General features: G+C 40.5%; 1 protein-coding gene across 1 annotated transcript in view; it reads left to right on the top strand.

Annotated features, from left to right (window-relative positions):
• The first annotated feature begins 14,765 nt into the window (after positions 1 to 14,765).
• The window catches only part of slitrk2 (SLIT and NTRK-like family, member 2), a 4,108-nt gene continuing 215 nt past the window's right edge, over positions 14,766 to 18,658 (top strand). Inside the window, exon 1 of the mRNA XM_062043675.1 lies at positions 14,766 to 18,658. This exon is cut by the window's right edge and continues 215 nt beyond it. Within this exon, the coding sequence (XP_061899659.1) occupies positions 15,417 to 18,071 (2,655 nt within the window). The 5' untranslated portion in view covers positions 14,766 to 15,416 and the 3' untranslated portion in view covers positions 18,072 to 18,658.

Consider the following 18,658-nt stretch of genomic DNA (forward strand, 5'->3'; position numbering starts at 1 on the left):
AACTGAAAGGTCTTCTTAGCAGCCAGCTTATTTGTACCATAGAGCAACTTGAAAGAAAGAAAAACTCAGCACATCTGGACCACCAACTGTATATGCAACATCAGCCCCGAAATGTAATCATTTGTTCTTTTTCTCATTTCCTGAAAGGTAGATGAAAATCCACCCACAACATTTTTCTACAGCAGAATGAAACAAACAGGATTAAAGTCAGTCTTTGTCTTTGTATGTGGAGGTGAGTCCTTTAGTATACATACATACACACACACACACACACACACACACACACACACAGACACACACACACACACACACACACACACACACACACACACACACACACACACACACACACACACACACACACACACACACACACACACACACACACACACACACACACACACACACAGAAGTTGAAGCTTTTAATGTAAATGTAAATTATCCAGTTCAGGCCCAAAATCTATTGACTTGTTCCTTATCCAATTTAGAACATTTCCTGAAAGTTTCATTAAAAAAATAGCCCACAACTTCTTGAGTTATTTTGCTAACTAAATAACTAAATAACTATAGTCAGTTCCTGAAAAGTAGGATAATGTGGTATTGATGAGATTGAAGTTAAAAATTAAGTGCATCAAAAAGTTGTTCTGCTAAAAGTTGATCTACTTGATTGTCGCTATGAAGATGGTGCCAAGATTAACTGCTGCGTTGTTCACCCTTAACACACCGGAAACAGAAGTCCTGCTTAGTGTATAGCTTTATCAATAGAAAGCAAGACAAATACTGCACCGTGATAGCTATGATTTCATTTAACAGTTATTTTGGTCAAAAAATACTGTAATTTTACGGACGATAAACCGCTACTTTTCTCACCCACCTTGAACCCTGTGTTTTATACAATGCTGCGACTAATTTCTGGATTTTTCCTGGTTCACAAGTTTTACATGCCACCAATGAATTTAGCATCGTCACATCAGACCAATGAATTGCCGAACAGGTCACGGTGGACCAATAAATTAGTTCAAATTCAATCAAAAATACTCACACCGTCATTCAGTAAGCCATTTAGCATGATATGCACTCGCCCTCATCATGGAGGTGAAACAACAAAATGCACATGACGCAGCCCCAAAGCCTAAGGCCATCGACAAAGGAAACATCCATTGTAACGAAAATCCACCCCCACCAACGGGCCTCGAAAAAACGGACTTCCGTCCACCAAAGAAGGCGACTTCAGCGTTTTCAGCGCACAGGATGAGTATGGAGCCTAAATACTGCTAGTAAGATTTGGTATCGGATGAAAAAGTTGAATTGGCACCAAAACAAGTTTTGGCAAAAAGTTTTAAAAAATTAATTGGGGTGTATATTTTTTAGCATTGTGACAATCTTCTAATTTTTGTACATTGTTATTGTTTTTTTGTCTGTTTCACAGGTTTTTAATTTTCAACTTTTCCTTTTGAACATTCGCTTCTCTTTTTTACAGTTTTAAACTGATGGCAGTAATTTTGATGTGGAGGAGCGGGTCCTTTTGGGGGGAGGCCTACAAGTTCACCCAGAAGCAGTTTTACTAGACTTGGGCTTGCAGGTAAAACACCATAGAAGAAGACAGGAGGACTGAGAGGGTCTAAATCTATGTGTAAATATTTCATGTTTCTATGTGTACAATAACATTTGTACAACAATGCTATGGGTGCGACTTATATTTAAGTGCGCTCAATAGCCCAGAAACTATGTTATGTAGAACATGGTTTAAGAAAAAAAAGATCTTTGATGTAGTGGAGCCAAAATATTTTAAGCGCAATGTGGCAAGGTACAACTGCAATTAACTAACCATTGTAAATTCCAGACTATAAGCCGCTACTTTTTTCCTACACCTTGAACCCTGCGGCTTGTAAAACGGTGTGGGAAGTTTATGGATTTTTTCTCGCTAATGCCCATAATGTTTTGTGTTCAATAGTTTGCATTAAACCAAGGCAGAGGTCTGAAATGGTGTGTTATTGTTTGTGCAATGGCGCCGTCTTTTGGAAAAGTTCGCTCACTGCAGGTATCGCGGGTTAAACATGTACTTCCTATTTGAATGCCTTAAACCGGAAGTACGTTTATCTGATTGGAAAACTAGCTTCCGCAGCTAGTGGGTCCAGGACGATGACTCCTGTTGAGTTTGATTTGTCGTTCTACTGCGTTGTTCCAAACACTGTTTGGAAACAATTAAGGTATGTAAATTAACATTTACAGAATATTTCTGTGTAAAAACACATTTCACAACGTATATATCTGCAGCTTATAGTCTGGTGCGGCTAATATATGGAAAAATGTTTTTTTCATCTAATATTTTGTGTGCGCTCTAAAGTCCAGAAAACACCGCAATTAAAAGGGAACTGCACTTTCTTTGGAATTTTGCCTATCACTCACAATCAATATTAGAGACTAGAACACATTCTTTTTTTTAGGATTCTTAATATAATAAAAAAAAATGCTCGCAAGATGTGGCTAATGGGAATCACCATTGGAGCCTTCAAAGCCCTCTAAAACAACTTCAAAACCCTCCATCAACGTTATACACGCTGCGAGTATATATGGAATGTAAATGGTAAATGGTAAATGGGTTGTACTTGTATAGCGCTTTTCTACCTTTCTAAGGAACTCAAAGCGCTTTGACACTATTTCCACTTTTACCCATTCACACACACACATTCACACATTCACACACTGATGGCGGGAGCTGCCATGCACGGCGCTAACCAGGACCCATCAGGAGCAAGGGTGAAGTGTCTTGCTCAAGGACACAACGGACGTGACTAGGATGGTAGAAGGTGGGGATTGAACCAGTAACCCTCAGATTGCTGGCACGGCCACTCTCCCAACTTCGCCACGCTGTCCCCCAGTAGTAGTAAAAATTTTAATTATTAATAATAATTTTTAAAAAAAATAAAATTATTAAAAATTATTTAATATTTTTTTAAATTAATATAAAAAATTTAATATATTAAAATTAATTAAAATAATAATAATTTAAATATAAATTTTATAAAATATTATTTAAATTTATTATTTTAAATAATTTTTTTTTAATTATAATATAAAAAATAAAATTTTATAAATTAAAAAATTATAATTTTAAAAAATATAAAAATTTTTATTTTAAAAAAATTTTTTATATATTTTATAAATTATTAAATAAAAATTTTAATATTATAAAATGTTTAATTTAAATAAAAAAATTTATTAAAAAATAATAAAATTTTTTTTTTAAAATTTTTAAATTAAATTTTTAATTAATTATAAAAATATTTATTTTTAAAAATAAATATATTTTTATTTTATATTTTTATTAAAATTTTTATAAATATAATATTGATCATGATGCATGTAGCAAGTACATTTTTGTTATTACAACTTGCATACACTGTCCAGCTAGCTGTCTACAAACAAACCATGAAATGTGGGCTAATACTTTACAGATACTGTAATATGGCTGTTCATGTTTTCCTGTCATCACAGATTAGTGTCCTATCGCATTGCGTTGTGCATTACAAACTCAAGAGCGATTCAGCTGCTGACTCAGAAGCTAGCTTACGACTAAAACCGTAGCATGCCGTCGCAAGGCGATGTGTTACTAAGCTCAATAAAAAGTACCTTAAAATAACAATGTCCCTATAGCTATGTTATTATACAGGCTACGGAAAGTAAATTAAGTATTGCTGGCAGTTTTTGGATGCATTTTTAAGTGATTTAGTGGCATAATGGATTGCTCCCATTAGCTGCATTGCTAGCCACCTGGAACAAGCCGGTTATTACAAATTAGAATGCAAAAAAACCCCAAAATATTTTGTCTTCTTTCTCATAAGGATTGTGAGCGATAGGCATAATCCCCCCCAAAAAAGTGCAGTCCCCCTTTAACAGACAAACAAACCAACAGCAATGATTACATAACGTTGAACCTTCATTATCATGAATTGATCAACGTGGACCCCCCCATTGAAATTTAAAATGAAATAACACTGCATGCAAGTTTTTTTTTGCTTTGTGCTATGTATAAACAGGGGTCTCAGACACCCGGCCCGCACCTTAATATGAAAATTTTATGTTAGTGCGGCCCGCAAGTTTTATATGCATGGCGCTTGACAGCGTCATACTAGCCAGGCCCGCGAGTTTGATATGAATGGCGCTTGACAGCGTCATACTAGCCAACCCTCCCGATTTTTCCGGGAGACTCACGAATTTCAGGGCAACTATTCTCTCGAATGTCTGCTGATTTCCACCCAAATGCATGATGTCTGACAGATATGTTAGTACAGGTTGTAGAGGGCGTTAAATGCTGTGCCATCACGGCACGCCCTTATTATTATTGTTAGGGTGAAAATCTGAGAATATTTGCCCCGGGAGATTTCTGGGAGAGGCACTGAAATCCGGAAGTCTCCCGGTAAAATCGGGAGGTTCGGCAAGTATGCAGCTGAGCCGCGTCAGAGTGGTCAAAGAGCCGCATGCGGCTCCGGAGCCGCGGGTTGCCGACCCCTGAACTAGCAGAATCAGATGGACATACAACGTCATGTACCAAGATTGCTGTGTGCTGATTATGATTTAATGCACGCGTATATTGGCACTGTTTTGACATGCCGATGGCAAGATCTTGTACATATTGCCACAGTACCAAATAACTAGTACCCAAAGCTTGTTAGCGACATAACAGATGTGATATCACATCTTATCTGGGAAACACTTGACATGAGGTATGACACGAACACTAAGGATACTCAATGTGGTAATCACTATCTTTTATTCGCTTCACGCAAACTGACATCACACGTAGTTCACACATTTGTATCATCTCACACATTATCTTTCCGACACTGTGTTCCATTATTTGACAAGGCTAACATCTTTGTAGTAAAATGGTTCACCAGTCTTTGAAAGCACCTATGTACAGCATGATGTCTGATAGATATCTGATGCTTGCACAAAGCTTTGGATTGCATATAATTCTGTCCAGCTCTTGCAAGACCTTGGTACAGTACCTAAGTACATGATATATTTTAGTGTGGATTAATTATTGTATAATACATATTTTTTTAATCCAAAAAGCACACAATATTGAAATACAGAACATCCCGAAAGTATTCATAGGGCTTCACTTTTTCCATATTTTGTTATGTTACAGCCTTATTCCACTATAGAAGAAATTAATATTTGTTTTCAAAATTCTACACACAACACCCCATAATGACTACGTGAAAAGTTTTTTTAGAAATGTATGGAAAATGTATTAAAACTACAAACTTGTACCTAAGTATTCACAGCATTTGCTCATTACTTTGTTGACTCACGTCTTTTTGAATATGATACCACAAGCTTGGCACACCTATCTTTGGCTCTTTGGGCAGTTTTGTCCATTCCTCTTCGCACATTCCTCTTATATATATATATATATATATATATATATATATATATATATATATATATATATATATATATATATATATATATATATATATATATATATATATATATATATATATATATATATATATATGTCTTAATTAGATTATTAAAAAAAAATAGTGCTCGATACCGTGGTAGAGCGTAATATGTATGTGTGGGAAAAATCACAAGACTAGTGGCGAAGTTGGTAGAGTGGCCGTGCTAGCAATCGGAGGGTTGCTGGTTACTGGGGTTCAATCCCCACCTTCTACCATCCTAGTCACGTCCGTTGTGTCCTTGGGCAAGACACTTCACCCTTGCTCCTGATGGGTGCTGGTAGCGCCTTGCATGGCAGCTCCCTCCATCAGTGTGTGAATGTGTGTGTGAATGGGTGAATGTGGAAATACTGTCAAAAGCGCTTTGAGTACCTTGAAGGTAGTAAAGCGCTATACAAGTATAAACCATTTATTTATCATTTACATTCATCTCTACAGGCCTGTTTCAGGGAAACCCCTCATGAAACAGGCCTGTAGAGATGAAATAGTCTTGTGATTTTTCCCACACATACATACATATATATATATATATATATATATATATATATATATATATATATATATATATATATGTATATATATATATATATATATACATACGTATATATTAGGGGTGTATGATTCGTTTTAACAACGATTCGATATTTGTGGTTGCCGATATGATTCAGGGATGATATTACGTTTTTAGAACGACACAAACAGTTGAAATCGATTCAGTAACTTTTTATTTAAAAAAATTAATTAATTAAGCAGTGTGGCTGAGAAATAAACACTGGACAATGGACACTGCAGGGGAAGTTTTCTATATTCCTTTTTATTTCTTGTAAGGGAATTATGTTTAAATGAATTAAGGGTACAAACAAGCAAGTAAAAAACCATTAATGGCCAATGCATTCACATATTATTTGAATAAAGTGCAACCAACACTTTAAGTTGAAAATTACAAGAGGAAACCTTTTCAATAAAGTACAGTAACCAGCATTTTAACAGTAGATTTATATATATTATACGTATTTGTGTGATACCCCCCCCCCCCCCCCCCCCCACACACACACACACACAGACGCACGCACATTAATACACACATACATGTACACGCACACACACTGAAGTTCCAAACACAACAATTAAATCCAATAAAGAAATGAAAAAGAGGGCTTTATACAGTTTGGTACTTGACTTTAACTCGTTTATTGTTGGAATTGTTGTCATATGACAGTCATCTGATTATCAAATATGACTTCCCTATAAGCCAGGTGTCAAGATGAGAAGGGGTTTGCAAATCTTCGAAAGTTAAATGTAATTTTAAATCCATATAACATTTCTCATACCTTAATAGGATGTCAAATCTAACAATTCAACAAACTTCATCAGTGCCACAATAGGTCACATGGGTATAAGTCATTCAACAAATGTAACTGCTCCTTTTTCAATTCCATCCATCCATCCATTTTCTACCGCTTATTTCCTTCGGGGTCGCGGGGGGGGCTGGAGCCTATCTCAGCTACAATCGGGCGGAAGGCGGGGTACACCCTGGACAAGTCGCCACCTCATCGCAGCCTTTTTCAATTCAAAGTACATATATGGTACTAAGCACAAAAAAGTGTAAAGTTTTTTGTAAAAAGGGAATACAATCACCATGAATGTCTGATGTAACAAATATGTAATATCAGTGAACTTCCACATCACAGGCGGTCCTCGGTTTACAATGTTTTGTGGTCACGAATGCACTCTCATAAATGATTAATACTGTGAGAAAAAAAGAGAACTATTGTCTGCGCGTGGTGGAAGAATACATAGGCGGAAGAATACGTATGCGTAATAATACAGGTAGCACAAGGAAGGCATAAGGCATATATATATATATATATATATATATATATATATATATATATATATATATGTAGATTGAGAAACATCTTGCGGTGCAGCTTGGACACAGCTTCAGTAAAGAACTGAGGTTCGTGTTTCGGGTCTTTGATCTGTATACACCTTCGCCTGGGCGACCCAACCGGGGCTGATCAGGCTCCGGCTATTGTCCAAGCAGCGTACTACTCCATCCGACTCCCCTCTTGATCCACAACCACCTTCAGGCTTTCTCAGCAGGGAATTATGTTTAAATGAATTAAGGGTACAAACAAGCAAGTAAAAAACCATTAATGGCCAATGCATTCACATATTATTTGAATAAAGTGCAACCAACACTTTAAGTTGAAATTACAAGAGGAAACCTTTTCAATAAAAGTACAGTAACCAGCATTTTAACAGTAGATTTATATATAGTATATGTATTTGTGTAGATATTCCCCGACCCGGCCATACAGTATCACAATTGTCTCAAAGGACAATTGTGATACCCCCCCCCCCGGGTGACCGGTGCAATGGACGCGGAATGGATACAGTTAATAATGTGAGAGTCCAGTCCATAGTGGGGCCAGCAGGGTTTCCTCTTGCATGGAGACACGTCGGGGCGCAAATCACACTTACTTCAAAACTGTCTAAAAAAATTACTATCATTTGTAGTTCACATTGTTAAGAAAAAAATATGTTTCTTTTTTTAGTATTTATTCCATATTGTGTACAACTATGAGAGTGTGTGCGCGCTAATGACATTTAAACAGATACTTTCACACGGGAACGGCGATGACAATGATTTAAGTCTGCATAAGTTTCCCAAACATGATAACCATTTAAAATACATTACAACCTGCAATAAAGCCCAATCTTTGGGTAAACCCGACAATATGCTGTTATTGTTATACGGACCCACTGGTGCCAACACACACGCACAAAACACACACACATGACCGTAACCACCATTGATGACACCGAGGTCATGCCCTCTGAATTTTTTTAGTTGACAAAAGGATGATGATATGACTGACTGTAAATGTACTTTGTGTAGGACATCATGTGCACTGTACATCACCATGCGGTAGATCATCCTCTCTCAATATACGATCTTTGGTCATGCACAGTCCGCTACAACTCCAACAACATAACGCAATGAAGTCCAGTTTTTCTTTCAACAATAACCGATCCGATATGTGCTACCAACATAACGTTAACATGAAGTCATACTGACGTAACTAATGTTGGTTTCACATGAAGGAAATTGATGTGAAACACTGTTGGTATAATTCTGTCCCTAAATCCCTAAATGCAGAACATGCGCTCTCCATAGGGCTTTGCGATCAGTGTGGGGTGGCGGGGAGGGCATTTTGCATGACAAAGCACATTAAAAAGTAAATTATTGAATGACAAGACGCTTCATATAATATTTTACCCCAAATGTATTCTGGCGACCTCATCCTCTGTCAATGATTAAAATATGAATGCAAAATTTCCTCATTCACTTCCGGTGGTTCTGGGGCGGATGTCATTAGTACTTGCAGAGCAAAGCAGAAGACCTTGTGTTCGAACCCTGGTTGTGGTTGAACATTTTTCAAATGTATGTTGAAATTGTTTAATATGCTAAACTTCAGGATGATAATAAAAAGTGGTCTGTTACAAAATCATGCTGATTATCAAAGATGTTAGATGAGTGACAGATAACAGTGCTGCTAAGCTAACAAAGCTAAGCTTGTCACGGTCGAAAGCAACTACGCTCAGAAGGCATCTGCTCCCTTGCGCTGCTGCTAATGCCCCGAAGACAGCAAGAACTCGACTTGGTGAAAGAAACAACGTGAGTATGACTCCCTGCTCTTCGTGCACTGTTCTCATGAATAGGTTGGCCCGAATAGAGGACCGTGTCCGCTAGTTGGAGCAGAGTAATTTCTTAAATATTGACGCCATGGACACATTTGCTAGCGTTAGCTGTAGCGAGCTGACTAGTCCAGTTTGTAACAGCCCTAAGCGGCCTAAAAGCCACGGTGAACCTGTTGAGACGCATAATAGATTTAGCCCTTTTGCTAGTCCTACACCCCAGTCTACCGGGCACCACACCTTAGTCATAGGGAAATTCATCACCCGAAACATACAGCTTAGCAAACCAGCCATAATTAAGTGTATTCCCGGGGCCAGAGCACCTGACATTGAAGGTAGTCTTAGGGAGCTGACTCGTAACAGGCCTAGTGAACACGTACGAAAGGCTAATCGCAACCACTAGCTACGCAAATATAGTTGTACACGTCGACTCCAATGACACTAGGATGACACAGTAAGGAATTACAAAGAGAAACATAGCTCAAACTTGTAATCTCGCTAGAAAGATGTTTCGGCATCGAGTACTTATCTTGGCCCCCTGCCTGCGAAAGGCTACGATGAGAGGTATAGCAAATTAGTCTCGCCCTCTTTCTGGGGCAAACCGGGCTTGCTGAGGAGAGACGGCCTTCACCCTAACCGGGAAGGCGCCATCACTATCTCCGGAAATGTAGACTACTATTTGAGTCAAGCTTGACTAACAACACTAGAGCAAGCTCGGACACAGGCAATTACAGTGTCTGTCTGGGTGAGGAGTCAGTTAAGCTAGAACGCAACATTAATGTTTTCACAACTACGACTCTTGCTGGCCGACTGCCTTCGGTAACGGCACCATTCCCAAATTATGTGGGCTCTATCGATAACCTCACTAACAACTTTAACGATGCCCTGCGCAACACCATTGATAGTATAGCACCGCTAGAGCATAAAAAGGTCCCTAAAAGGCGTACCCCCTGGTTTACAGAAGAAACCAAAGCTTTTAAACTATCAAGTAGAAAAGCTGAAACACAAATGGCATGCGACTTAACATGAGGTTTTCCATCAAGCATGGAGTAGTAGTTTAATAACTTATAAACATAGCTAGCTAATTAGCTAAAACTAATTACTACTCCAATCTCATCCGCCTTATTAAAAACGATCCTAAATATTTTTTCAGTGCAGTAGCATTGCAAACCCAACAAGGGACACTCTCAAATAGCTCCACCCACTCGACTGATGACTTTATGAATTTATTTAATAAGAACATTAAACTCATTAGAAAGGAGATAAAAGAAAACGCGTCCCAGCTCCAACTGGGTTCTATTAATGCAGAAATAAATAGATGTACGACGGATATTGCCTTCCAAAATTAATTTTTAAGAAATAACAGAGGAACTCCTGCAACTTGTAAATGGGACAAAACAAACCACATGTTTACTTGACCCACTTCCTTGGAAACTTATCAAGAAACTGTTTGTAATAGTAGGACCATCATTGCTAAATATTATTAACTTATCACTTTCCTCTGGCACTGTTCCTCGAGCATTCAAAAAAGCGGTTATTCATCCTCTGCTCAAAAGACCTAACCTCGATCCTGACCTCATGCTAAACTACCGGCTGGTGTCCCACCTTCCCTTTACCTCGAAAATCCTTGGAAAAATTGTTGCACAGCAGCTGAATGAACACTTAGCGTCTAACAATCTCTGTGAACACTTTCAGTCCGGTTTCAGGGCAAATCACTCTACGGAGACAGCCCTCGCAAAAATGACTAATGATCTATTGCTCCATAATAATCCATGTTGCTGCTACTTGATCTTAGCACTGCTTTCGATACCGTCAAACATAACATTCTATTAGAACGTATCAAAACATATATTGGTATGTCAGACTTAGCCTTTTCTTGGTTTAACTCCTATCTTACTGACAGGATGCAGTGTGTCTCCCATAACAATGTTAAGGTAACATTTGACAACAAAACAATTACACAAAGCGACTCGGTCAAGAGTCTCGGTATTATCTTCGACCCAACTCTTTCATTTGAGTCACAGATTGAGTGTTACCAAAACAGCCTTCTTTCATCTCCGTAATATTGCAAGAATTTGGCCCATTTTGTCCACCACCAACGCTTCGATCATTATTCTTGCGTTCGTCACGTCTGGTCTCGATTACTGTAACGTATTATTTTCGGGTCTCCCTATGTCTAGCATTAAAAGATTACAGTTGGTACAAAATGCGGTTGCTAGACTATTGACAAGAACGGGCGGCACGGTGGGCCGGGCTCTGGGGTTCCTGTCGCTGGCCGGCCTGGTTGCGTGGGGCCAGTGGTCCCTGGCTCCCTGGGAACCACACCTGCTCTTTGTGGGTTGGGCTCTCTGGGTGGCTGGGGTCGTACTCTGGCTCCCACACACACTGGGAGTCAAATATATATCTCTTTCTATCCCCTCCTGCTCCGGCCCGGCTGCATTAAATGATAATTTAAATACATTTAACAAAGTCAAATACAAATAAGTGAAGTGAATTATATTTATATAGCGCTTTTCTCTAGTGACTCAAAGCGCTTTTACATAGTGAAACCCAATATCTAAGTTACATTTAAACCAGTGTGGGTGGCACTGGGAGCAGGTGGGTAAAGTGTCTTGCCCAAGGACACAACGGCAGTGACTAGGATGGCAGAAGCGGGAATTGAACCTGTAACCCTCAAGTTGCTGGCACGGCCACTCTACCAACCGAGCTATGCCGCCCCAATAAGGCAACAAGAGAAGTATCCTACACTTCTCTTTTGTAAAGTAAATCTGAACAGCGGATATGGGCATCTACATAAATTAATGATAAATGGGTTATACTTGTATAGCGCTTTTCTACCTTCAAGGTACTCAAAGCGCTTTCGACAGTATTTCCACATTCAGCCATTCACACACACATTCACACACTGATGGCGGGAGCTGCCATGCAAGGCGCTAACCAGCAGCCATCAGGAGTAAGGGTGAAGTGTCTTGCCCAAGGACACAACGGACGTGACTAGGATGGTAGAAGGTGGGGATTGAACCCCAGTAACCAGCAACCCTCCCATTGCTGGCACGGCCACTCTACCAACTTCAACTATATGATTTGCCTGAGAAGCTGGACAGGACAAAAAATAAATAAAATAATAATAATAATAATAATAATAAAAAGAAAAAGAAAATACTTTTGACAAGAACAAGACATTTTGATCATATTACACTTATACTGGCTCACATACACTGGCTTCCTGTGCACTTAAGATGTGACTTTAAGGTTTTACTACCTACTACCTACCAGGCGAGGGTGTATACAGATCAAAGACCCGAAACACGAACCTCAGTTCTTTACTGAAGATGTGTCCAAGCTGCACCGCAAGATGTTTCTCAATCTACATATATATATATATATATATATATATATATATATATATATATATATATATATATATATATATATATATATATATATATATATATATGCCTTATGCCTTCCTTGTGCTACCTGTATTATTACGCATACGTATTCTTCCGCCTATGTATTCTTCCACCACGCGCAGACAATAGTTCTCTTTTTTTCTCACAGTATTAATCATTTATGAGAGTGCATTCGTGACCACAAAACATTGTAAACCGAGGACCGCCTGTGATGTGGAAGTTCACTGATTTTACATATTTGTTACATCAGACATTCATGGTGATTGTATTCCCTTTTTACAAAAAACTTTACACTTTTTTGTGCTTAGTACCATATATGTACTTTGAATTGAAAAAGGCTGCGATGAGGTGGCGACTTGTCCAGGGTGTACCCCGCCTTCCGCCCGATTGTAGCTGAGATAGGCTCCAGCGCCCCCCGCGACCCCGAAGGGAATAAGCGGTAGAAAATGGATGGAATTGAAAAAGGAGCAGTTACATTTGTTGAATGACTTATACCCATGTGACCTATTGTGACACTGATGAAGTTTGTTGAATTGTTAGATTTGACATCCTATTAAGGTATGAGAAATGTTATATGGATTTAAAATTACATTTAACTTTCGAAGATTTGCAAACCCCTTCTCATCTTGACACCTGGCTTATAGGGAAGTCATATTTGATAATTAGATGACTGTCATATGACAACAATTCCAACAATAAACGAGTTAAAGTCAAGTACCAAACTGTATAAAGCCCTCTTTTTCATTTCTTTATTGGATTTAATTGTTGTGTTTGGAACTTCAGTGTGTGTGCGTGTACATGTATGTGTGTATTAATGTGCGTGCGTCTGTGTGTGTGTGGGGGGAGAGAACCTATGGCCCCGTTTACATTAGATAATCCAGGGCAAATCACACCTAACCTTATCCGAGTCCACACACAAAAATGCCACCGTTTAAGACCCCTTCCCCCCCTCCGTCCGCCGGCGCAACGTGACCTAGTACGCATGCGCGGAAAATGCACACGTCATAGTCACCTCCAGTGTTGCTTTGTGTGCAAGTTTTTAAATTGAACTTTTCTGAACAAATCCAGTGTTGTGGTATTTCATAACTGGAATCCAGTGTGCTGTGGTACCTTATTGTAGTGAATCCCATCTGAGCTATCATAAATTAATAAAATCTTTAATAAACATGTGAAAGTAAACAATGGAACAAAGAAAATTTTACATCAATCAAACTAGGGATCTAGATATCTGGTCAGGACACTCCTCACTCTTTTGCCTTCACCTTCATTTTCCATTAATTTTTGGTGACTTTATATACTCTGGACCTAGACGTTGAGTCCGCGACGTACATGGCGGACAATAACTGATACAGTCTGCTTTGCTAGTCCAAATGCATTCGCTGTTTTCCGTAGTTTTCCCTAGTCTTCCCTCGACGGCCAGGTAATACAAAGCACACGCTACCTTTTTTATCACATCCACGGGAGCTCGCATTCTCGTTGTCTCTCCTTCGACAAATGGACAAAGTTTTTCGGTAAGTAGAATCACAACTGACCCTGACATTGGAAAGTTCTCATGCCGTCTGAGAAGTGTTGTATCCCAAATAGCTGCAATCGCTTTCTCTTAAGGTATTCATGTGTGATTTCCACAAGCGTCTGTACATGTAGAAGAAGAAGAAACACGGCCATGTCTGGATAACTCGCCTCCATATTTGCAGTGGTTAGCTCCGAGTTACGAAACCGCTTTATTATGAAGCTGGCTGTGGTGCGTTCTTTCTGACGTCACTTCCTGTGCGGGGCGTGGTCTTTCTGGTGTCCATATGAGTCCATACAAAGCTAAGTGCTGGAGATTTAAGAAATACACGGCGCACTTGTAAAAATTTGTCCTAGGAGGGGGACCTTAAACGCTGGTTTAGTGTGGCTGAAACAGGGTTTAGGCTAAATAATTATTCGTTTAAGGGGTTAAACGACTCAGTGTAGACATGGCCTATTGATGTGTCAGACTGGCTGACTTGAAGACTCATTAGTTTAAATATCCCGCCTCCCCTCCCCTCCGCCTCCCTCGCTGTTTCTTTCCCTCTCTGTCTCTCTTGCGCGCGCGCACACGCACACACACACACACACACGCACACACACACTCGAACACACACACACAGTCACCAGTAGCAGCAGCAGACGCTCAGTGCTGCACTTATTGTGGAGGAGGAGGACCAACGGCGGCAGTTATCAGCTTGGGGAAGATACATTTCCCATGACTCCGGCTCTCTCTCCTGTGTCTTGCTTCTTGCCTTCCAGAGAGTTCATTTTTAATCCCCTCCTTTGTTTTACACACCGACTACTTGCCGTGTGTCATTATGCAATGACAACAATTTTTTTTCCCCCTGTGACTTTTAACCGTAGGCGAAAATGAGATGCTCTTTTTTTGTGGACGTGCGGCGAAAGAAGGAGCCTTTGGACATTGGTGTCAGCCTGTGAGTATTTTCTGCAAATGCTGGTGAGCTGCTCCCCAACAATCCACCGAAAATGTGTCGACTCTGAGGGGAAAAAGGGGAGGCAGTGAGTGGATTTTCTCCTTCCACGCAGCAGCACATATGCAGCATTTTTTTCTTTAACAAGATCCCTTATTATTTTATGCAGTGGAATTTTGGAGTTCCAAAGTGTCGGTCAGTGGACATTCAGTGTAGGAAGATTTCTTCCTAATACCGAAAAGCAGTTATGGCCTTGATGTTTTTATGCTTGTGTGCGAGACCCTGCTTGTGAACCACTGACTTTGTTTCTGTCAGAACGCGAGGCTCACACTGCATACTTAAATGCCGGATCCATATCTTAACGATCGCTTTTGGCTGTAAAAATGCTGAGCGGTGTCCTCTTTCTGAGCGTCCTCACGGTCACCAGCCTGTCGTCGTCCGAGACTGAGACCCGCAGAACTTCAGCCTTTAAAGACATCTGCAAGATCCGCTGCGCCTGTGAGGAGAGGGAGAACATTTTAAACATTAACTGTGAGAGTAAAGGATTTACCACCGTCAGCCAGTTCCAGGCACCCCCGAATAAGATCTCCCAGCTTTTTCTCAATGGAAACTTCCTGTCTCGAATCTGTGCAAATGAATTTTTTAATTACGGCAATGTCACCTCACTGCATCTTGGGAATAATGGATTACAGGAGATCCAAACCAACGCTTTTCAGGGGCTGCGCTTCTTGAAGAGGCTGCACTTGAATAACAATAACCTGGAGGTGATAAAGGAGGACACATTTGCAGGATTAGAGAGTATGGAGTATTTACAAGCAGATTATAATTATATCAGCACCATTGAACCCGGCGCTTTCAGCAAGCTTAACAAGCTTAAAGTGTTGATCCTCAACGATAACCTCCTGTTGTCTTTGCCTCCAAACATTTTCCGTTTTGTGCTCCTCACCCATTTGGATTTACGTGGCAACAGGCTCAAGACTCTGCCCTTTGCAGGGGTACTGGAGCACATCGGCGGAATCATGGAGATCCAGTTGGAAGAAAATCCGTGGAATTGTACTTGTGATCTGATTCCGCTTAAATCTTGGTTGGACACCATTTCGGTTTTTGTGGGGGACATAGTGTGTGAGACGCCATTCAGGCTTCACGGTAAAGACATCACCCAGCTCATAAAGCAAGATCTGTGCCCGCGCAGGAACGCTGGAGAACGAGTTCACCCTGCCTCTGACTATCACTTCAAGGGCGCTCTGCCCGCAACCTACCTCCCTGGCATGATCACCCCCACACGTGCCCCAAAGGCTTCACGGCCACCCAAAATGCGACACAGGCCCACTTCTCGCATTGCAAAGGACAAACATGTCTTTGGGCCCATTATGGTTTACCAGACACGTTCTCCCGTGCCTATTTTGTGTCCGAGTGTGTGCGTCTGCACGTCACAAAACCCTGACAGTGGACTGAACATTAATTGTCAAGAGCGGAAGTTGCATAACATCAGTGATCTTAGCCCTAAGCCCTCCTTTCCCAGGAAACTGCACCTGACCGGTAACTACCTTCATGTGATTTACAGAACTGATCTAACGGAGTACAGTCTGCTGGAGCTGCTTCATCTAGGAAACAACAAAATAGCAGTGATTCAAGAGGGTGCATTCGAGAACCTTACAAATCTGAGGCGGCTCTATCTGAACGGGAATTACTTACAGTCCCTTTCACAATCACTTTTTGCTGGCCTTCAGTCGCTCCAGTATCTTTATTTGGAATATAATATCATCAAAGAAATCTTTCCGCAGACATTTAATGCCTTGCATAATCTACAGCTACTTTTTCTCAACAACAACCTGTTGCGGTCGCTGCCGGACAATGTGTTCGGGGGAACCATGCTAACAAGGCTCAACTTGCGAAATAATCATTTCTCATATCTCCCAGTTAAGGGTGTGCTCGATCAGTTATCTGCCTTTATCCAGATAGACCTCCAGGAGAACCCTTGGGACTGCACCTGTCACATTGTGGCACTCAAAAACTGGATGGAGCTCTCCAGTACCAGTGTGGTGGTTAATGAAATCACTTGTGACTCACCCTCCAAGCATGCGGGTCACCTGCTGCGTTCACTGCGCAATGAGGCCATTTGCCCTGAGCCAAGTGCAGAGCCCCCGCCTCAATACGCACCCCCTACCAAAGCCCCTACATTAGTAAGCCCCAGCACTGAGTCACCAACCCCCTTTTCCTCGTCGTCTTTCAGCTCAATCAGCCCCACTGAATTCCGCATGCAAACCCCTGAATTACATCCAGAGGTACCGCTTTCAGTTCTAATTCTGGGCCTTCTTGTAGTTTTCATTCTGTCCATCTGTTTCGGAGCAGGGCTCTTTGTTTTTGTTCTAAAACGACGCAAGGGGGTAGAACATGTCCCAACAGGCTCAAACAATATAGATCTTAACTCATTTCAAGTGCAATATGGCTCCTACAATCCTGAACCCACCCAAGACAAAACCTTGGAAAGCCATGTATATAACTATATCCCGCCACCTGTGGGTTTCATGTGCCAGAACCCCATTTACATGCAGAAAGATGGCGAGCAGGTGGCGTATTACCGCAACCTCAAAGAGCTTAGCTTCGGTTCACTGAATGCAAAAAAGGAGGATATTCTGACACGCAGCCCGGGAGCGTACACAATCAGCGCAGTGGATTTTATGGATAAACCCCCGACAATGCGTGGTTTGACCACCACAGAGTCTCCTGAGATGTTGTATCAAAATGTCGGGGAGAGGCCCAACAAGGAGCTTCCAACAGCTACCGGCACCTCTCCTTTCAGTTACAATTTCTGCACTTTACCCAAGAGACCTTGCATCGTGCCCCCTTACGAAGCTTCCACAGCCCCGAGGCATGTTTCCAACCAGGACAGATTGTACGGGACCCCCAGGAAGTGCTTCGGAGTGGCGCTCCCATCCAAAAACAGTGAGCATCAATTTCTTCTTCATGGGAAGGTAAAAACAGAACCGGACTACCTGGAAGTTTTGGAAAAACAGACTACTATGAGCCAGCTGTAAGCCAGTGATATATTATCCTCTTAACATCTACTCCCAGTCTGCCTGCAAGGTTCTTTGCTGCTTTCATAACAATTATTCAGAGTTCAACAGTAACTGCTATAATAGCCTACTACGTAACAATCATGTGTTGAAACTCTTACGATTGAGAGACAGCAGACAACCCACTTGTATCTCTCCCATATATTTTCCCCCATTTTCTTTCCAATATGTACAGTATAAGTGGATGATGAGGACTATATTTTTTTTCTCCCAGGATGTATAAATTATTCCATCAAAAGACATAGATGACGATAAGACTGTGTACAAATAAGGCCTTGTGCTTTCTTTTTATAGAACTGAATTGTATTTTTTTTCTCTGAAAAAAAAAAATCATTGTAGATGGGGAGAAGCTACAGAGTAACATTCCTATATATACAAAGCTTGCACATGTAAAGGATGTGCCCCCCACCCCAGCTCCTAAAATTGAATAAGCAAAATCTCACTACATTTATTCTATAAAGTGCCTTTGCACTCAATTGTTTTGTCTTTGATTCTCTCTGCAAAATTCAAATGTTCTTTTATTCGGATTGTGCTGTACTTTGAAAAAT

The sequence above is a fragment of the Entelurus aequoreus genome, linkage group LG04, assembly GCF_033978785.1.
Source record: "Entelurus aequoreus isolate RoL-2023_Sb linkage group LG04, RoL_Eaeq_v1.1, whole genome shotgun sequence".
Lineage (NCBI taxonomy): Eukaryota > Metazoa > Chordata > Actinopteri > Syngnathiformes > Syngnathidae > Entelurus > Entelurus aequoreus.